The following is a 19,383-nucleotide window of genomic DNA, read 5'->3' as shown; positions in this document are numbered from 1 at the left end:
ATAAGTATCTCATTAACTGAATATCACAGCAGAATGGGGTCCCATGCACCATCTGCAAGTCATTTCATGGGCTAGCATATGATCAAAGGGAACTAAACAATGTGGTTAAGAGTGTGGATTCTAGAGGAAGGCTACCTGCCTGGATTCAAACCTTAGTTCTGTCTCTTATTAGTGGAATGATTTTATATAAGTCACTTAACCTTTCTGTGCCTCCATTTCTTCATCTATAAAATGCAAATATTAACAGCACCAACCTCTTAGGGTGGTTGCAACAATTCAAAGAGTTAATACCTTACTGTAAAGCCTGTGAACAATGTGAGTTATTATTTATAAACTTGAGACCCAGAACAAATGTGGTGACTTGCCCCAGATCACAATGCTAATTAATTACTGGCAGATTTGGGACTGGCACCCAAATCTCTTGAACTTTAGGGTAAAACACTTTCCATTAGATAATGTGTCTCTTATAGAGAATGAAGAGATGTTTTTACCATTATAAAATGAGATCAAAGGACAGAAAATGAAGCAAATAATATTAACGTACAAAATAAGTCTGACTGTATTGCTGAAACAATGGTGACATACTGTTTGTCTCTGAACACAGAAACACTGACACAGCTTAACGACCAATTGAAAGTTACATGATGTCTATGGACCAAAGCTTTTTTCAAAACAGAACAAAAAAAAGTAAAAATACAAACCAGTGCTTATTCTTTAAATGTTTCCTTAAAAGATGCTGTTAAAATCTACCCAAAGAAACATTTCTGAATCCTATTTGTGTAGTGGTAATAAGGCAGACATCATAAATAAAACATGGGTTTTTGAACAGGTGACCATGATACTGTAGCATCAAAACTATTTTTTTTTGCAATGAGTTTTCCCTTATTTAATAGGTGGTAGAGAAGACTCTTCAGAGTCCTTTAGACAGCAAGGAGATAAACCTTGTCAATCTTGAAGGAATCAACCCTGAATATTCATTGGAAGGACTGATGCTAAAGCTGACACTCTAATACTTTGGCCATATGATGTGAAGAGTCAAATCATTGGGAAAAAAACTGATGCTGAGAAAGACTGAAGGCAGGAGGAGAAGGGGGTTACAGAGGATGAGTTGGTTGGATAGCATCATCAACTCAATGGACGTGAGTTTGAGCAAACTCCAGAGACAGTGAGGACAGGGAAGCCCGGCGTGCTGCAGTCCATGGGGTGGCGAAGAATCAGACACAATTTAGCAAATGAACAACAACAATAGTTTTAGAGAGCTTTATATTGTTCTAGTTAATAGGTAACTCTTTTAGAATAAAAGGTGATGCTTAGAGTTCTTTCTGTAAGAGGCTGGGCTTTAGGATTTGGGTAATTCTCTACTGTTAGACTTACAACGCTTTTTATGTGAAAGCCACTCAATCTTGTCCAGCTCTTTGCAACCCCATGGATTATGCAGTCCAGGAATTCTCCAGGCCAGAATACTGGAGTGGGTAGCCTTTCCCTTCTCCAGGCGATCTTCCCAATCTAGGGATCAAACACAGGTCTCCCACATTGCAGGTGGATTCTTTACTAGCTGAGGCACAAGGATAGTGCAAGAATACTGGAGTGGGTAGCCTATCCCTTCTCCAGCAGATCTTCCCAACCCAGGAACTGAACTGGGGTCTCCTGCATTGCAGGAGGATTCTTTACCAACTGAGCTATCAGGGAAGCCCTTACATAAATATAATTTGATGTAATTTATAATTGATTGCACTTCATTAATCTGTAATAGGGAAATAATCTTATTGCATTATGTTAGGAATTATTTAAAAAAATGTTTCACTTATGAATGGTTCTTTTGACTTTTTTTCCTAAGAGGCAGAATTAGGAAAACTTATAGGTTATAGGGCTTAACATGAACTGAAAACACTCAAGCTATGAAATCTGACTCCTAAATTTTAAAGTTAAGAAAAAAAATACCCAAAGTAATTTTTGTATCTTCCATTTTCTCATTTGTTCTTTTTACTTAACATGGAAAACATCAGTAAATGATTTTCACTCTCCCTGAGTAGCAGGGGAAAGACAGTATAGGGGTTCTCAAAGAATTATTAGCAACATAACCCAAATTAAGAGACTGAAAATATTATATGCCATCTTCAATCTATATCAATTATTTTTCTCTGCTTCTTATATAAACATCATTTAAAGAAACACACACACAAAGTCTTAACAGTAATTTAACTGAATGGGAAATGGAAACTTAAGAGAGACTTATTAAAACTTGCCTTATGTTATAAAGTAAAATTAATGGTAATAAAGGAACTAAAATTCATATTCTCAGAACTTTTTCTTCTTGAATCACAGGAAGTAGGTCCAATGGCATTAATCTACTACTGAGGGAAACTGTGAGAACTCAGAAATCTAAAGATAATAAAATACTTCTGGAACAATCGTATTGTAAAATTCTGTTATTTATGGTCATTTTCTGCTTATAAAATATAAAAATGCTCTTTTTGAGGCTGAAAAAAATATACCACCCCTTGGGAATACCAAAAAACATTTACACCAGTTTTTAAAAAAAAAAAAATTTAAATACCCGTTTCAGTCTTTCATTTTCTTCCATGAATTTTTTGGCAGCCTGGTTAATATTTTCTGCTTGACGTTTAAGTACTCCTTTGTTTGACAGCTCTTTTGCCAGCTGAGTGATAAGGGTAACCAGACGTCTCAACACTCTAAGAAAATAAAAAAAATGTCAGAGTAGTGTATAACTAGACTAATCCCCAAGAACTGTGACTTTAAGCACTAATCATTCAGTAACTCCCCTTCAGGTGTGGGTGTGGTAGTATTTAAGCAAGGGAGGATGTTTAAAGAAGTGTGTGTTCAGTCACTCGGTCATGTCTGACTCCCTGTGACCTCATGGACTGTAGCCTGCCAGGCTCCTCTGTCCATGGCATTCTCTAGGCAAAAATACTGGAGTGGGTTGCCATTTCCTCCTCCAGGGTTTAAAGAAGACAAATACATAATCCAAGTCCTAGTTAAAAGAAGCCTGTGTCTCATTTCTTTGAAATTTTTGCCAGAAGACTAACTTTTAGAATGTGGGTTCAGTGGGACTTACTTATTTTTCTCTGAAGAGGACTTTGGCCAGGAGGAGAAGAAAGAGAATTTTGGACATTGTGGCAGGGCCAGTAAGAAATTATCCCCCTCAGTTCAAAATCTGCTATGTAAAGAGCACTGTGCAGGATTTACCTTGTGGTCAGTGGTTAAGACTTGAGCCCCTGTGCTTCCAATGCAGGGGCATGGATTCAATCCCTGGCTGTGGAAATAAGATCTCACATGCCTCTTGGTCAAAGTAAATAAATAAAAAGAGCATTGTGGAAGGCTGGCTAAACCTAAAAACTACTCTCCTACTTGTATTGATGAGTAACCTCCATTGTTACTAATAGTAATTGTTATCTTCAAGTATCCAATTCAAGAACTGCTAAGTGTTAATTACTATGCCAGGCATTGGGGATATAATTGGAAACAAGACAATGGCTCTGCTCTCAAAGAGTTTAGGCTTTAGTTGGGGAGGCGAGAGTTAAAACAGTGTTTAATTACAACCATGAGTAATTAAATGACACTTGGAAGAAAAGTATACACACTACACGTTCTATGGGAGTGTACAATAGGAGACCTACCTACTTTGGGGAAATGATGGTCACAGGTCTCAGCTTACCTGAGAAAGGAGCTAAGGATGAGTAGAAATTAACCAGGGAGAGAAGGAAGGGAAGAGTGTTTTGGCAGAAGGAAAAGTTGGTGTGAAGACCCTGAAGTAGGAAGGAGTTGGGTACGCAAAAGGAACTCAATAAATATTTGTTGCAATAATGAATGAATGAGTTAAGGAGCAGCAAAGGACAGTGTGGGTGCAACGGTGGTATATGTGTCAGAAAAGAGTACAAAAGGAGGCTCCAGAGAGCAGCAGGGGTGAGATCCTGCAGGACCTTATGGGCTTATCCAACCTACACGCCAGGATTATTATTTGTTATTTGGGTCTGCCATCTGAGTTCTTTCAAATAAGATGTTACTGTGTTAAATAGTACAGCAGAAAAATCTACACCGTAGGTGGAAAAAATGAGAAACATAAATCATGTTTTAAAATTGTGCTTTAAAGAAAACTTACAGCCAGAAAAATAATGAAAATCCAGAAATGTAAAGATTTCTTTGAGACCTGAAGAGTTTCATTTGTGTATGTTCATAGGCAGCAGGTCTGCTGGCTGAGCTCTTCTCAATAGTATGAGTTGAGGAATATTTTCTTACTTCTCTCACAGCATCTATTAAAGAAAAAGAGGAAACACATTGCTTTTGGCTTTTAAGAATATAAGATTATTAATATAATGGAAAGCAGATTTAGCCCAAGTGACCTAACTTTTAGATAATGAACTTTAGCTAGGGGGTCTCTTTATAATACATGGGAGGATATTATGCTCAAAATAGATGCCAGTGGTAAACCTTGAATGTAACAGTATTTTGCTTTTTTACTATTCATCTAGGAGTTACCATCACTGCACTGTCTCTAGTATCTAGCTACACTGCATTAAAATTAAACCTGTTGACAATAACATATATAGGTCATATGCCATTACAATCAATTCCAGGCTAGCCCATTTCTCTTATTGCACTAGCATTTTTATTACATCTACTATAATTTTTTACAGTGGAAGTGACAAATAGATTCAAGGGATTAGATCTGGTGCCTGAACTATGGATGAAGGTTTGTGACACTGTACAGGAGGCAGTGATCAAGACCATCTCCAAGGAAAAGAAAACAGCAAAAAGGCAAAATGGCTGTCTGAGGCGGCCTAACAAATAGCTAAAAGACGAGAAGAGAAAGGCAAAGAAGAAAAGGAAACATATATCCATTTAAATGCAGAGTTCCAAAGAAAAGCAAGGAGAGATAGGAAAGCCTTCCGCAGTGATCAATGCAAAGAAATAGAGGAAAATAATAGAATGGGAAATCTCTTCAAGAAAATTAGAGATACCAAGGGAATATTTCATGCAAAGATGGGCACCGTCAAGGACAGAAATGGTATGGACCTAACAGAAGCAGAAGATATTAAGATGAGGTGGCAAGAATACACAGAAGAACTGTACAAAAAAAGATCTTCATGACCCAGACAACCACGATGGTGTGATCACTCACCTAGAGCCAGACATCCTGGAATGTGAAGTCAAGTGGGCCTTAGAAGCACCACTATGAACAAAGCTAGTGGAGGTGATGGAATTCCAGTTGAATTATTTTAAATCCTAAAAGATGATGTTGTGAAAGTGCTGCACTCAATATGCCAGCAAAACTGGAAAACTCAGCAGTGGCCACAGGACTGGAAAAGGTCAGTTTTCATTTCAATTCCAAAGAAAGGTAATGCCAAAGAATGTCAAACTACTGCACAATTGCACTCATCTCGTACACTAGCAAAGTAATGTTCAAAATTCTCCAAGCTAGGCTTCAATAGTATGTGAACCAAGAACTTCCAGACGTTCAAGCTGGATTTAGAAAAGGCAGAGGAACCAAAGATTAAATTGCCAACATCCATTGGATCATCGAAAAACCAGGAGAGTTCCAGAAAAACATCTACTTCTGCTTCATTGACTACACCAAAGCCTTTGATTGTGTGGATTACACCAAAGCCTTTGATTGTGTGGATCACAACACACTGTGGAAAATTCTGAAAGAGATGGCAATACCAGACCATCTGACCTGCCTCCTGAGAAATCTGTATGCAGGTCAAGAAGCAATAGTTAGAACTGGACGTGGAACAAAGGACTCTTTCCAAACTGGGAAAGGAGTGTGTCAGGGATGTATACTGTCACCTTGCTCATTTAACTTACATGCAGAGTGCATCATGTGAAATGCTGGGCTGGATGAAGCACAAGCTGGAATCAAGATTGCTGGGAGAAATATCAATAGCCTCAGATATGCAGATGATACCACCATTATGGCAGAAAGTGAAGAACTAAAAGCCTCTTGATGAAAGTGAAAGAGGAAAGTGAAAAAGCTGGCCTAAAACTCAGCATTCAAAAAGTAAGATCATGGCATCCAGTCTCATCACGTTATGGCAGACAGATGGGGAAACAATGGAAACAGTCACAGACTTTAATTTATTGGGCTCCAAAATTACTGCAGATGGTGACTGTAGCCATGAAATTAAAAGACGCTTGCTCCTTGGAAGAAAAGCTATGACCAACCTAGACAGCATATTAAAAAGCAGAGACATTACTTTGCTAACAAAGGTCCATCTCGTCAAAGCTATGGTTTTTCCAGTAGTCATGTATGGATGTGAGAGTTGGACTATAAAGAAAGCTGAGCACCGAGAACTGATGCTTTTGAACTGTGGTGTTAGAGAAGACTTTTGAGAGTCCCTTGGACTGCAAGGAGATCAAACCAGTCCATCCTAAAGGAAATGAATGCTGAATATTCATTGGAAGGACTGATGCTGAAGCTGAAACTCCAGTACTTTGGCGACTGGCCACCTGATGTGAAGAACTAATTCATTAGAAAAGACCCTGATGCTGGGCAATATTGAAGGCAGGAGGAGAAGGGGATGACAGTGGATGAGATGGGTAGATGGCATCACCGACTCAAAGGCCATGAGTTTGAGCAAGCTCCTGGAGTTGGTCGTGGACAGGGAGGCCTGGTGTGCTGCAGTCCATGGGGTCGCAGAGTCGGACACGACTGAGTGACTGAACTGAAGTATTACTCTTTAAAAAAAACCTGAAATATAGTTGATTCACAATGTTTCAGGTATACAGCAGAGTGATTCAGTTATATAGTTATCTTTATTCCTTTTTCAGATTTTTCCCATTATAGGTTATTATACTGAATATAATTCTGTGCTATACAGCGGGTCTTTGTTACTTACCTATCTTATGTATAGGCTACTATTATTTTAAATTATTGAGATTTTAGAAGTATTTGGTTACACTGAGATTTCTACTGGCAAAGATTTGTTGAAATGGGATTGACCTATGGTAGTATATGATCCCTCAAGTGTCCTATGGATGGAACCTGTTATTGATAATGTTCAGAGAGCTGCTCTTTTGATACTTTCAGTTCTGTTAAGTCTCAGATTCAGAGGAATCACTTTTTTCTAGTAGGAGACAGATTTCAGATTATAGCATCTTTATTTGGTGTACTCTTCATCATTGGATTCTTGTAGTTTCCTGGGAAGGTATCTGCCTTTGATGTCACAAAGACCAGTGGAATATAAGCAAGTTTGGCTGCTCCTTTCATGTACTCATAAGCATTTCTAGGGAAGAGTTACTGCCATATAGGAAAGAGATTATAGTTGAAAAACAGCTAATTTTAACCCCTGTTTAATTTTTTTAACAGCACTTTGAGCTAAAATTCACATAACATTTACTCTTAAAAGTGTATTTAGTGGTTTTGAGTATATTCACAAAGTTGTGTAACCAACACCTGAATATTTTCATCAACCTAAACAGAAAGCCCATATCCATTCTTGCCCTCCCTGCACCTCCTGGCAACCACCAATCTACTTTCTGTCTCTATGGATTTGGCTATTCTGGACATTTGATATAGATGGAATCATATTTTCTGTGTTCTTTTGTGTCTGGCTCCCTTAACCTCGCTTAATATTTTCAAGGTTCATCTATGTTGCAGCAAGTTACATAGATGAACTTGCTTTATTACTTTTTATAACTGAATAATTCTCTGTTGTACAGCTACACCACATTTGGTTTATCCATTCAAGAGATGATGGATATTTGGATTTTCTCCATTTTTTTAGCTATTATGAACCATGCTGCCATGAGGATTCATGTACAAGTTTTTATACTGACATGTTTTCGTTTCTCTTAGTATATAACTATGAGTGGAACTGCTGGATCATATGGTAACTCCCAAGTGGTGCTAGAGGTAAAGAACCTGTCTGCCAATGCAAGAGATGTAAAAGAAGCAGGTTTGATCCCTGGGTTGGGAAGATGTCCTGGAGGAAGGCATGGCGACCCACTTCAGTATTCTTCCCTGGAGAATCCCATAGACAGAGAGAGGTGCCTGGTGGGCTACAGTCCATAGAATTGCAAAGAGCTGGACATGGCTGAAGTAACTCAGCACGCATGCATGGTAACTCTATGTTTAACTTTTTGAGGAACTGCCAAACTGTTTTCCCAAAGCAGCTTTACCAGTTTACATTTCCAGTGTAATGTAAATTGGGATGGTTCCTATTTCTCCACATCTTCATCAGCGTTTGTTATTACCTGTCTTTTAGATTATAACTATCCTAGTGAGTATGAAGTGGTATTTCATTGCAATGATAGTGAGTTTTCCAACTGAAAAAAAAAATCGTTTATTTCCATTTTCTTTAATTTCTTCTAACAATGTTTTTGTAGCTTTAAGCGTTGAGATCTTGTACATCCTTTATAAAGTTCTTTTCTAAAAACAAGAAGTTTTTAGGTTTCTTGTTGTACTTATAAAATTAATTTTAAAATGTCAATTTTGAATTGTTGCTTATAGCATAGAAATGCACTTCATTTTGTATATTGACCTTGTATTTTGCAATGCACTACATTTCTTTGACACAGTATTTTTCTTGTAGACATTTTAGGATTTTCTAAATAAATAATCGTGTCATCTTCAAATGACTGTTTTACTTTTTAATTTAAAATCTTAATGCTGTGTATATTTTTCTTAACTTAATATTATCTCTGTTAGAAAGTCTATTACTTAATTGAACAAAAATAGTCAAAGTGAATACCCTTGCCTTGTTCCCAATCTTACGGGGCTAAGTTTCAATATCTGACTAAGGATGATGCTAGCTCTAGGCTTTTGTAGATGCTCTTCATCAGAACGAGGGAGCTTCCTTCTATTTGTAATTTGCTAATTAAAAATAATTCGATGTTTGTATATACTGTAAAATAGTTATAAGTCCATCACCATACAGTTACAGAATTTCTTTTTTCTTGTGATGCAAAATTTCTTTCAACATCTACTCTCCTAGCAATTTTCAAATGTGCAATAGAGAATTATTAACGAAGTCACCATGCTATTCATTATATCTCTATGACTTATTTATTTTATAACTGGAATCTTATATGTCTTAACTCCCTTCACCTATATTGCCCACCCCTACCCGTGGCAACCACCAATCTGTCCCCTGTATCTATGAGTTTGATTTCATTGTTTAAGATTCCACATATGAATGAGATCTTACAGTATTTGTCTTTCACTTAGCATAATGTCCTCAAGGTCAATTTATGTGGACACAAAAGGCAAGATTTCCTTTTTTTTGGTCATTTCTAAGATTGCCTCAAAACAATATGAGCATGCCAACCACTATAAAAACAATTGAAAGAAAAAAAGTCTTTATGAATTATTTTGAGCAGACCAGAGGAACCAAACAGTACTTTGAAGTCATTGTTGTTTTCCTTGTTGTTTAGTTGCTAAGTCGTGTCTGAATCTTGTGACCCCATGAACTGTAGCCCGCCTGGCTCCTCTATCCATGGGATTTCACAGGCAAGAATACTGGAGTGGGTTGCCATTTCCTTCTCCAGGGGATCTTCCCAACCAGGGACAGAACCTGTGTCTCCTACATTGGCAGGTGGATTCTCTACTTTACTGAGCCACCTGTGAAGTGGCTACTACTTGGCAATTAAACAGGAATAATACTCCTGGATCCATTATGCAGAAATGCTAAAGATTAAGCAGTACTACCCAGTGCATTTGTAGAATGCACTGCTTGCATAATAATAAAGAAACTGTGTCTGAAAAGTGGGATGGGGGGCAACAATAAGAGGAGGATGTGACACCTGGTCAATTTGGAGATCATCTTTTTGTGGGATCAGTTCTGTAAGTGTTCAAATTCCCGAGAAGCATTTCTGCTGACACTAAATAAACTCTCCTGGATTTCCTACTTCATTTCTGCCTGTTCCAACTTGCTAAAACATACTTTTCAGTTAGTATTGGCTCTAGGAATATAAACATCTAGTAATGACTATGAGACCAACAAGAAAAAAATTCCAAAATAAAAGATGAATTATGCTGAGTAATTCAAACCTACTGGGTCTGCATTATTTGCACCAATGTCATTTTAGTGGATGAGAACAGTGGACTACGTACTTTACATATGTAACTGCATGTTATTCTTTCAACACCTCAGTGAAGTAGGTGTTATTCCCCTGTTGTGAGATGGAAACACTGAGGCTTCATGGGTAAGCTCCTGTTTGACTGTCTTTAGCATCCAGGGTTAACGGCCCCACATTAATCATCCATGATGTTCCTATTCTCTGGGAGTTAATTACTTTCCCTGCCCATAGATCTAGGCTCCTGCCAGCAGCCATGATTCTGCTCTGTGATCCTGGCCCCTGGCCATAGCTTCTCAGATGAGGACTGGATACCCAGTGTTAGCTGGTCAGATTTTTTCTTCCTTAGAATTGGAATTTAGAAATGGCTAGTTAATCCTCCGATATGGCTGGCATGACAAAACTTGGCAGCTGTATATAATTCTGGCCTGGAAATTGAGTATCAGAGCCTGCAGAGATAAGGAAGAAGTAGACCGAGGGAGAAATACAGGGACACTAAAAGGACACTTCACTTCCTATGAATTTGGCTTCCTTCATTTTTCGGGCCACACTGAAACAACCCTATATTTTAATTTTCCCTTTCATGCTCAAGTGAGCTGATGCTGTTTTCTGATTTATGTAACCAAAAGAACCATGGCTAAAGTTGTCATTCTTTATATGGCTATGTGGCAGTTTTCAGTAGAAACTCTTATGATAATTTTAGAGTTAGAAGGACACAGTACACTCTTAGAGCTACTAAGAGCTGTGGAGATTATTTCCTCTCTCTATTTTGCAAATGGCTAAACCAAACTCAGAGAGATGAAATGACATTCCAAAGGTCATTTAGTTAGCTGGTGACAAAGTTGGAACTTGGTTTTCCTTATTGTTTTTCACCTGTTTGGTGTGATTTTTTCTATGGCTAGAGATTCAATCAGTAACATTAAGAACATACCATGAGACAAACACAATTTGAAATGAATGAACTGCAAATCCATTCACATCCTGATGCACTGACTTACTCATACCTTCTCATGCCATTTATTTCCAGTTTATAAAGAGGATTCCCCTGCAGAGGTTAGTAATATGGAAGATGAGAAACATTTTCTCACAAGAGCGTGGCACACATGCTGGTTATGGCCTCAGGCTGACACGTGGGAAACCTGCCTAACTCAGAACACAACTCTGAGCGAATTCTGAGGGACAACACACTGCAGTGGTATCAAAAGCTGAATTGCCAAGAAGTAGCTGGGTGATCTCTGACAAGTTACATAATCTCTCTGAGCTCAGTTCTTAAAAGCTCCTAAAAAGCATGGCAATTTACTCCTAAAAAGCACGGCAATTATTTTGACTCATGGAATTTCTAATTTGACAAAAACCTTAAAAGTCTACTTCAAGAGAAAAGTAGTGTCTGGGATGTTGCAATACCTCTGCCAGCATCTGGACAAACATAAAGGAGGCCTGTCACCAAGGGACAGGATTTATACCCATGGCAAGAAGCTGAATCACCCTGGCATCAAGGGAGATATTTTGACTATTAAGAGTTTTCTACTGAAGACCTATAATTAAATGGGGAAATGATGGAAAAACCTGCACGTTTTTGAGACAGACATCGAACCCCTGACTAGGTGAAAGAGGTTAACTGTATGCTGCAAATAAGCATGTAGACCCTAGACTGGCTGGAAACAGAAGGTTGATAATGCTGACTCCCACCTGCCTCCCACCAACCCCTGAAAGGATGTCCACAAGCTGATCATGCCCTCTTTGAAACATTACTATAAAACTCCTCACTACCCCTTCTAGGTTGGGACATGTAGTTTGGAGGGCATTAGCCCACTGTGGCCCCCCCTGCCTGACAAAGCAAATAAAGCTATTCTTTTCCACTTAAAAAAAAGTCTGCTTCTAATTGCTAAGGTACTTGTTATGAAAATTTCAAACATACTGAAAAACTAGTACAATAAACATCCATATTTCCACTACCTAGATTTAACAATTGTTAGCATTTGCCATACTTGCTTTTTTTTTTTAACCAACTGAAATTAAGTTGTAAATATCATGAGACTTTACTTCTATGTATTTCAGCATGCAATGCCTAAGCATAAGGATGTAATCCTATGTAACAAGTTTTGCTAAACTTTTTCTGTAAAGAGCAGGTTGTGTATGTTAGGCCACACGGTCTCTGTTTCCACTACTGCACTCTGTAGTTGTTCATACATAGATGACACATAAACAGAATGGCATGGTATGTTCCAATAAAACTTTATTTACCAAAACAGGCAACTGGTCTGCAGGTTATAGGTTGCTGACTTCTTTTATATAATAATAACATTGATATCATAAATTAAGTTAACAAAAACTCCCTAATATTATCTAACAAACAGTCTATATTTAAATTTTTGCTGTAGAACGCAAATGTCTATGCTATAGTTGTCTTTCAACCAGGGTCCAATCAAGATTCACAGCCTGCATCTAAAACTTCTTTTGAGGGTCATTGCTCTGTTTGTCTCCCAAACAGTTAAACCTGTGCATAACTAAGACACCACAATAACAAAGGACTGTATATCTGCTAATTCTGCAAACTAGGCTATGCATCGCAGCATTTCAATCTTAAAACAACATAAAAGAGATTAAGAACCACTGTACTCTGATGCAATTTATGCTTGTATATATATAACTAATAATATCTATCAACATATCAATTATCTACTCCACATACTATCATATACTATATGAAGTCAACTGTATACCAATGGTAGCATCAAATTAATTAAAAGCCAATCAATAATAATTCATTAATGATAATATAAAAAATTATAGTTAAGCTTAGTCAAAGGAGGACGCTAGTACTTACCTAGAAACAGAACAATCAATAGGATTATAATAGTAAGAAAAGCCTTGTTCCAGAAACTTGCAATTTTACCCCAAACGCTAAAGGAAAATATCTTCTGCCATCTGTAAAGCAATACAATTGCATCAGGTGTAAAAAGTCAAGAGAACACTTTGAGATACTTTCTAAATACTAAATTAACATTTTGGCAATTGTGTAGTGAGTGAAAAGAACTACGGAAATTTAATTTTTTGTCATGTAAGAGAATTGTCAATTCTTATCAATAAGAATATCTCATGAAATAAAGAACAACTTTCAAATTTAATAATAATCCCACATTTGATTATCTTCTGTCTGGTGTCTTAAATATTCTTAAGTAAAAGTAACTTCTAAAGTAAATACACATGATCAAAACCTTAAATAGGAATTCTCACAGTAAAAATGTTAAATTACTGATAGAACTTATCACTTTATATCATTTTCCTTATCAGGATAGTAACTCAGAAATAACAAAGATCTATTGTTCTAACAACTAATAACATTTCAGGGCTAAGGGGTCTGACTCTACACTATTTATTTTTATAATTAAAAAAATAGATGAAGTTTCAATGTCTATTCCGAGTAAAAAAGTTTTTCTACTTTTACCATAAGGAAATTAAGAAAATCATTGGGCTATTATACACACATTGAATCACTGAGCTATTACATACACATTAAATCACTGAGCTGTTCTACAATGTGTGTGTAATACTGTGTACTACATACATAGTAAAGAGTAAAAATCTTAAATATATAGCTTGAAAGGGAATTCCCTGGTGGTCCAGTGGTTAGGACTCTGCACTTTCACTGCTGAGTGCCCAGTTTCAATCCCTGGTTGAGTAACTAAGATCCCACAAGATGCATGGCGTGGCAAAAAAGGAAAAAAAAAATATATATATATATATATATATATATCTTGAGGGATTTTTATGATTGTTTATACCCAAGTAATTATATTCAGATCATTACTTGAACACAGAGAAAATGAAATAGGGAAACAGTCTAGACGGAATGAACAATATGAGCAAAGACACATAGGTAAGAAAGCATGAGTTATCAATGGCAAAGAGTGACAAAGTAATTTATCACACAACTGAAAAGGTAACAAATTTCACACAAGGGCATTTTAAATGAGTAACACATTAACTGAGTCCAAAGGAGATATATAAAGATAAGCACTTAAGTAAACTTCAAATTTCCTTTCATGGACCACAGCCTTTTAGTGGTGTGTGGGCCACTACACAAGTGTAGTGTGAAGTCGCTCAGTTGTGTCCGACTCTTTGCGACCCCATGGACTGTAGCCTACCAGGCTCCTCTGTCCATGGGACTTTCCAGGCAATAGTCCTGGAGTGGATTGCCATTTCCTTCTCCAGGGGATCTACCCAACCTAGGGATCGAACCTGGGTCTCCCGCATTGCAGAGAGACGGTTTACTGTCTGAGCCACCAGGGAAGTCCTCACAGAAGTGTAGGGCTTGTGTAATTCAATGAAGCCATGAGCCATGCCGTAAAGCGCCACCAAAGATGGACGGGTCATCGTGAAGAATTCTGACAAAACGTGGTCAACTGGAGGAAGAAATGACAAACCTCTCCAGTATTCTTGCTGCAAGAACCCCATAAACAGAATGAAAAGGAAAAAAGGATATGACACCGGAAGATGAGCGCCACTCACCGCTGCTCCCCTGGTTGAAAGGTGTCCAATATGCTAGTGGGGAAGAGCAGAGGGCAATTACTAATAGCTAAAGAAAGAATGATGAAGCTGGGCCAAAGCAGAAATGACGCTCAGTTGTGGATGTGTCTGGTGGTGAAAGTAAAGTGGGATACTGTAAAGAACACTGCATAGGAACCTGGAATGTTAGGTCCATGAATCAAGGTAAAATGGACGTGGTCAAGCAGGAGATGCCAAGAGTGAACATCCACATTTTAGGAATCAGTGAACTAAAATGGACGGGAATGGGTGAATTTAATTCAGATGACCATTGTATCTATGCGGGCAAGAATCCCTTAGAAAAAAGGGAGTAGGCCTTCAGAATCACCAAGAGAGTCTGAAATGCAGTACTTTGGTGAAATTTCAAAAATGAGAGAATGATTTCCAAGGCAAACCATTCAACATAACAGTATTCAAGTCTATGCCCCAACCACTAAATGCCAAAGAAGCTGAAGCTGCGTAGTACTATGAAGACCTTCCAAAACTAACACCAAAAGAAACAATATGCTTTTCATCACAGGGGATTGGCATGCAAAAATAAGTCAAGAGACACCTGAAGTAATAGGCCAAACTTGCCTTGAAGTACAAAATGAAGCAGGGCAAAGGCTTGACAGAGTTTTGTTAGGAGAACACACTGGTCATAGCAAACACCCTTTTCCAACAACACAAGAGATGACTCTACACATGGAATCATCAGATGGTCAATACCAAAATCAGGCTGATTATTTTCTTTGCAGCCAATGATGGAGAAGCTGTATGCATGCTCAGTCGCTCAGTTGTTTCCGACTCTTTTGCTACCCCGTGGACTGTAGCCCCCCAGGCTTTTCTGTTGCAGCAAGTGAGTTCAGTAGTTGTGGCTTGCAGGGTATAGAACGCAGGCTCAGTAGTTGTGGTGCATGGGTTTAGTTGCTCCATGGCATGTGGAATCTTCCCACACCAAGGATTGAACCCGTGTCCCCTGAACTGGCGAGCAAGATTCTTATTTACTGTGCCACCAGAGAAGTCCCTTAAGATTATGTTTTGAAAACAACTCTAATAATAATCTGAAGTTTGTGGGGAGACAGAGTTGATATGGACGCAGTTTCTTTTGCCTCTTTGATTCCTACTCCAAGAACACTGTTCAAATTTTACATTACAAAAATTTGTATTTTTACAAAGAGAACTAGCAACACCTTGCTGCTAAGTGCTAAGTCGCTTCAGTCGTGTTCGACTTTGTGCGACCCCATAGATGGCAGCCCACCAGGCTCCCCCATCCCTGGGATTCTCCAGGCAAGAATACCGAAGTGGGTTGCCATTTCCTTCTCCAATGCATGAAAGTGAAAAGTGAAAGTGAAGTCTCTCAGTTGTGTCCGACTCCTAGCTACCCCATGGACTGCAGCCTACCAGGCTCCTCTGTCCATGGGATTTTCCAGGCAAGAGTACTGGAGTGGGTTGCCATTGCCTTCTCCTTGACCTAGGTCCTAATGTAAATTCACATTTCAAGTAAATCAACAGTATAAAAGGGAACACAAAAGGAGACCCACCCCCACCAGAGGGAACAATTAGCAGTTTATAAGGGTTGATTTAAGGAAGAGCTAATAACAGCTAATATATAGAGTCCTTACTATACTTCCCTTCTAAGCACTTTTACATGGCTTAGCTCATTTAATTACCACAACCACCATACGAGGTGGATACTAGTATTACCTCCATTTTACAGATGAGGAAACTGGCCAGAGATGGTAAATAACTTGCCCAAAGTCATACAGTAGCATGCAGAGTTTTGATATAATCTCAGGCAGTCTACTCTGAATATGTGTCTTTCACTAGTGGGTTATGTGAGAAAAAAAAGAGTAGATTGCCAAAGTATGAAGCCTTTTCTTTGAAGAGTAAGGTGATTACACATATAAAAGGATAAAAAGATGTGAATACACACAAGGACACATTGTAAATGATCTGTGGACATACATATATACACATACACCATGTTTTTCTAGTGTATATTTGTCCAAGAGGATATATTTATATAATGTGTATACATGTACTCAAATCTACCAAATAGCTACTTTATCAGGATAGAAAAAAATATATTTGATAAAAAGAAAAAGATCCATAATCTAGAAACCATTTTGAGGGAGAAAAGATCAACTGACAAAAAAAAAAATTTTTTCTGCAAATCCTAAAGTTTTATGTTAGATGTTTATAAATTACATCTTTCTTTCTCTTAAATATAGGCTTCTATTGTTGCAAGTAGTACCAAAAAGTTGAAAAGGGTCTTACTGAGGATTTGAAACAAAATCAACAGGATGAGAGACAAGGTGATGAAATAGAAAGAGCACTAAACTGAAAGGCAGATTCTTGTGTTGAATCTGCAAAGCTCAACTAGATGACCTTAGGCCACCTTCTCACAGAATGAACAGGTTGAATAAAGTTCAAAAATCTCAAAGTCCCCCTCCTATAATTCTATTTTTTATTTTATAAGCAAGAAAATAGTGATGGCACAGCTGAGAGATAAAAATGGAAATGAGTAGAGATCCAGGCAGGTAAGAAAAAAGTTAAAAGTTGTGGAAGATTACTGGACCCTGAAGATGAACCAACCTGTCCACAGGGCAGGAAGAGAAACGCAGATGCAGAAAACAGCCTTGTGGACACAAGGTCAGGGTGCGGGTGGGGTGAGGGGTGAATTCGGAGACTGGGATTGATTTATATATTCACTACCACTCATCAAGTAGCTAGCTAGTGGGAACATGCTAAAGCACAGGAAGCTCAGCTCAGTCCTCTGTGATGATTCAGATGGGTAAGAAAAGGGGGTGGGGTAGGAGAGAGGCCCAAGAGGGAGGGGAACATATGTATACATACAGGTGACTGACCACAATATTGTAAAGCAATTGTACCCCAATAAAAAAAAAAGATAAAAACTTTCATAAGTCTCTTCAAGTCAAGGACTCTGACTAAATTTCAGTGGGTTATCTGTAGGATCAATTAATGAAAGATTTTCTTTTACATGAACAAATGTGTTGCAATATTTTTACACAAGAGTATTTCATCATTCACACTGCCAAGTCTGGATCTAACACCGAACTCCTAAAAAGTAGGTTACAATAGGGGTGGAGAGAGTTAAGGGTACAACTGAAATCCTACTGAAAGACCTTTGACGGTCTTTTGCTAAGAAACTAATGTTAAGGAATGGTTGGTTCTGATACTTTGCATATTCAGCACTTTTAATTTATACTCATTAATTCTGCATGGGGATAAAGTAGTAAAACTGCCATTAAATGAATACAAATAAATTATGTAAGACCAAAACTAAGAATCATTTATTGGCTTAAGTTTCCAAATTGTCTTTCCACTGCCCCAGTGAAATATTTGTGCATCATGGTGTACTGTAAACATCATTTATCCATTTACTTTTATTTGGCTCACTATTCTAACTCAGGGCAATAAAAGTAAAAGCTAACAACAAGACATGTAAAAAGGATGACCATCACTTTATTACATCTGTAATTAACAGAACCAAAAGGAAGGGGGACGAGGACCTTCTCCTTTCAGAAGGGAGGGGGAAAAGTTAGTTGTACATACGTGTGTGCTCATTCACTCAGTCGTGTCTGACTCTGTGCTATCCCATGGACTGCAGCCCACCAGGCTCCTCTGTCCATGGAATTCTCCTGGCAAGAATACTGGAGTGGGTTGCCATGCCCTTCTCCAATTTGTACATATAATAAAAAGCTTTATGAAGTGATACTTTAATATGGTCATTAGCTATTACTTAATTGCCGTGTGAATTTATTTTTAAAGAGCGCCTTTTACAGAATCAGCACTGAAATTCTTTTAAGAAAACTTTTTCCGTAACACACTCAACAGTCTAAAGAGCGCATCATATATGTTGCTGTAACGATCTGGAGGGTTCCTACCTCTGAGGAGGAATAAAAGGTAGACAGAAGATTAAAATGAGTCCTATTTCAGCGTAAAGAAAAGTTGCAACTGCCGCCCATTGGAGTGTCATTGTTTTTCTTCACACCTAAATAGAGAAACACTTATTTCACTCAGTTGCCTTTCAAAGAAAATTCGGTTTAAGGAGAGGCCCTTGGGGCGCGAGGTTTCCGTCCTGGAGGTTTCCGGGGGTCCGACACTCCCCTAAATGGGAGGCGCCCGGCAGTGACCCGGGGCGGGGAGGGGAAAGGGGAGAGGAAGGAGCCGGTCGAGGGTGGGCCCAGAGGCCCGGGTCGGCACCGCCCCGGCGAGCCTTACGGAACCGGCCAGGCGGCACCGTGGTCGCGCTTTCGGTCCAGGTTCACGGCGTCAGCTGCCCAACGCCACCCTCCGCTAACGCCCTAGCCCGGTCCCCACCCCCGCCCCCGCTTCGCTCCGCGAACGCGCCGAGGGAAGGGCCGGCCCCGCGGACCAACCGCGGCGATAGCAGCGCGACCCCGCGCCCCACGCCGCCTGGAGGCCCGCGGGGCTCTGGCCCAGCCTTACCCCGCCTGCGGCCGCCTGGCTCCCCGCGCTGCTCCGCGGCCGCCGACGCGCGGGACGTCACACGCCGCGGCGGGGGGAGGGGAGCGTGCCCCACCCCCGCCGCCCCCGCCGGACCCTTCCCGAGCTTCGGCGGCGGGTGCGGGCCCCCGCTGACACGCCGGGCGGTGCGAACGCGATGAGGAGCATTAACTGGTTTCTAGTTGGGCGGCGGAGTTACGGGCTGACGGAGACTCTTCGATCTGCTGCTTAGGGGCTCCCAAGGGCAACGTCTTCTGAGGAGCCAGCTTAACATTTCTTATAAAGTGTGATTTGGGTGGAAGGCGTGCGGTTAACCGACGTTTTGAA

General features: G+C 39.3%; 1 protein-coding gene across 1 annotated transcript in view; it reads right to left on the bottom strand.

The window, feature by feature from the left end:
* Positions 1-19,383, bottom strand: part of LOC128046593 (uncharacterized) — a 64,895-nt gene that overhangs the window by 29,447 nt on the left and 16,065 nt on the right. Inside the window, 4 exon segments of the mRNA XM_052638734.1 lie at positions 2,558-2,693; positions 4,121-4,271; positions 12,863-12,963; positions 18,474-18,580. Of these exon segments, the coding sequence (XP_052494694.1) occupies positions 2,558-2,693; positions 4,121-4,271; positions 12,863-12,963; positions 18,474-18,580 (495 nt within the window).

Source organism: Budorcas taxicolor, chromosome 4, assembly GCF_023091745.1.
Source record: "Budorcas taxicolor isolate Tak-1 chromosome 4, Takin1.1, whole genome shotgun sequence".
NCBI lineage: Eukaryota > Metazoa > Chordata > Mammalia > Artiodactyla > Bovidae > Budorcas > Budorcas taxicolor.
Note: the sequence above shows the minus strand (reverse complement) of the source record. Positions and strands in the feature narration are given on the sequence as shown.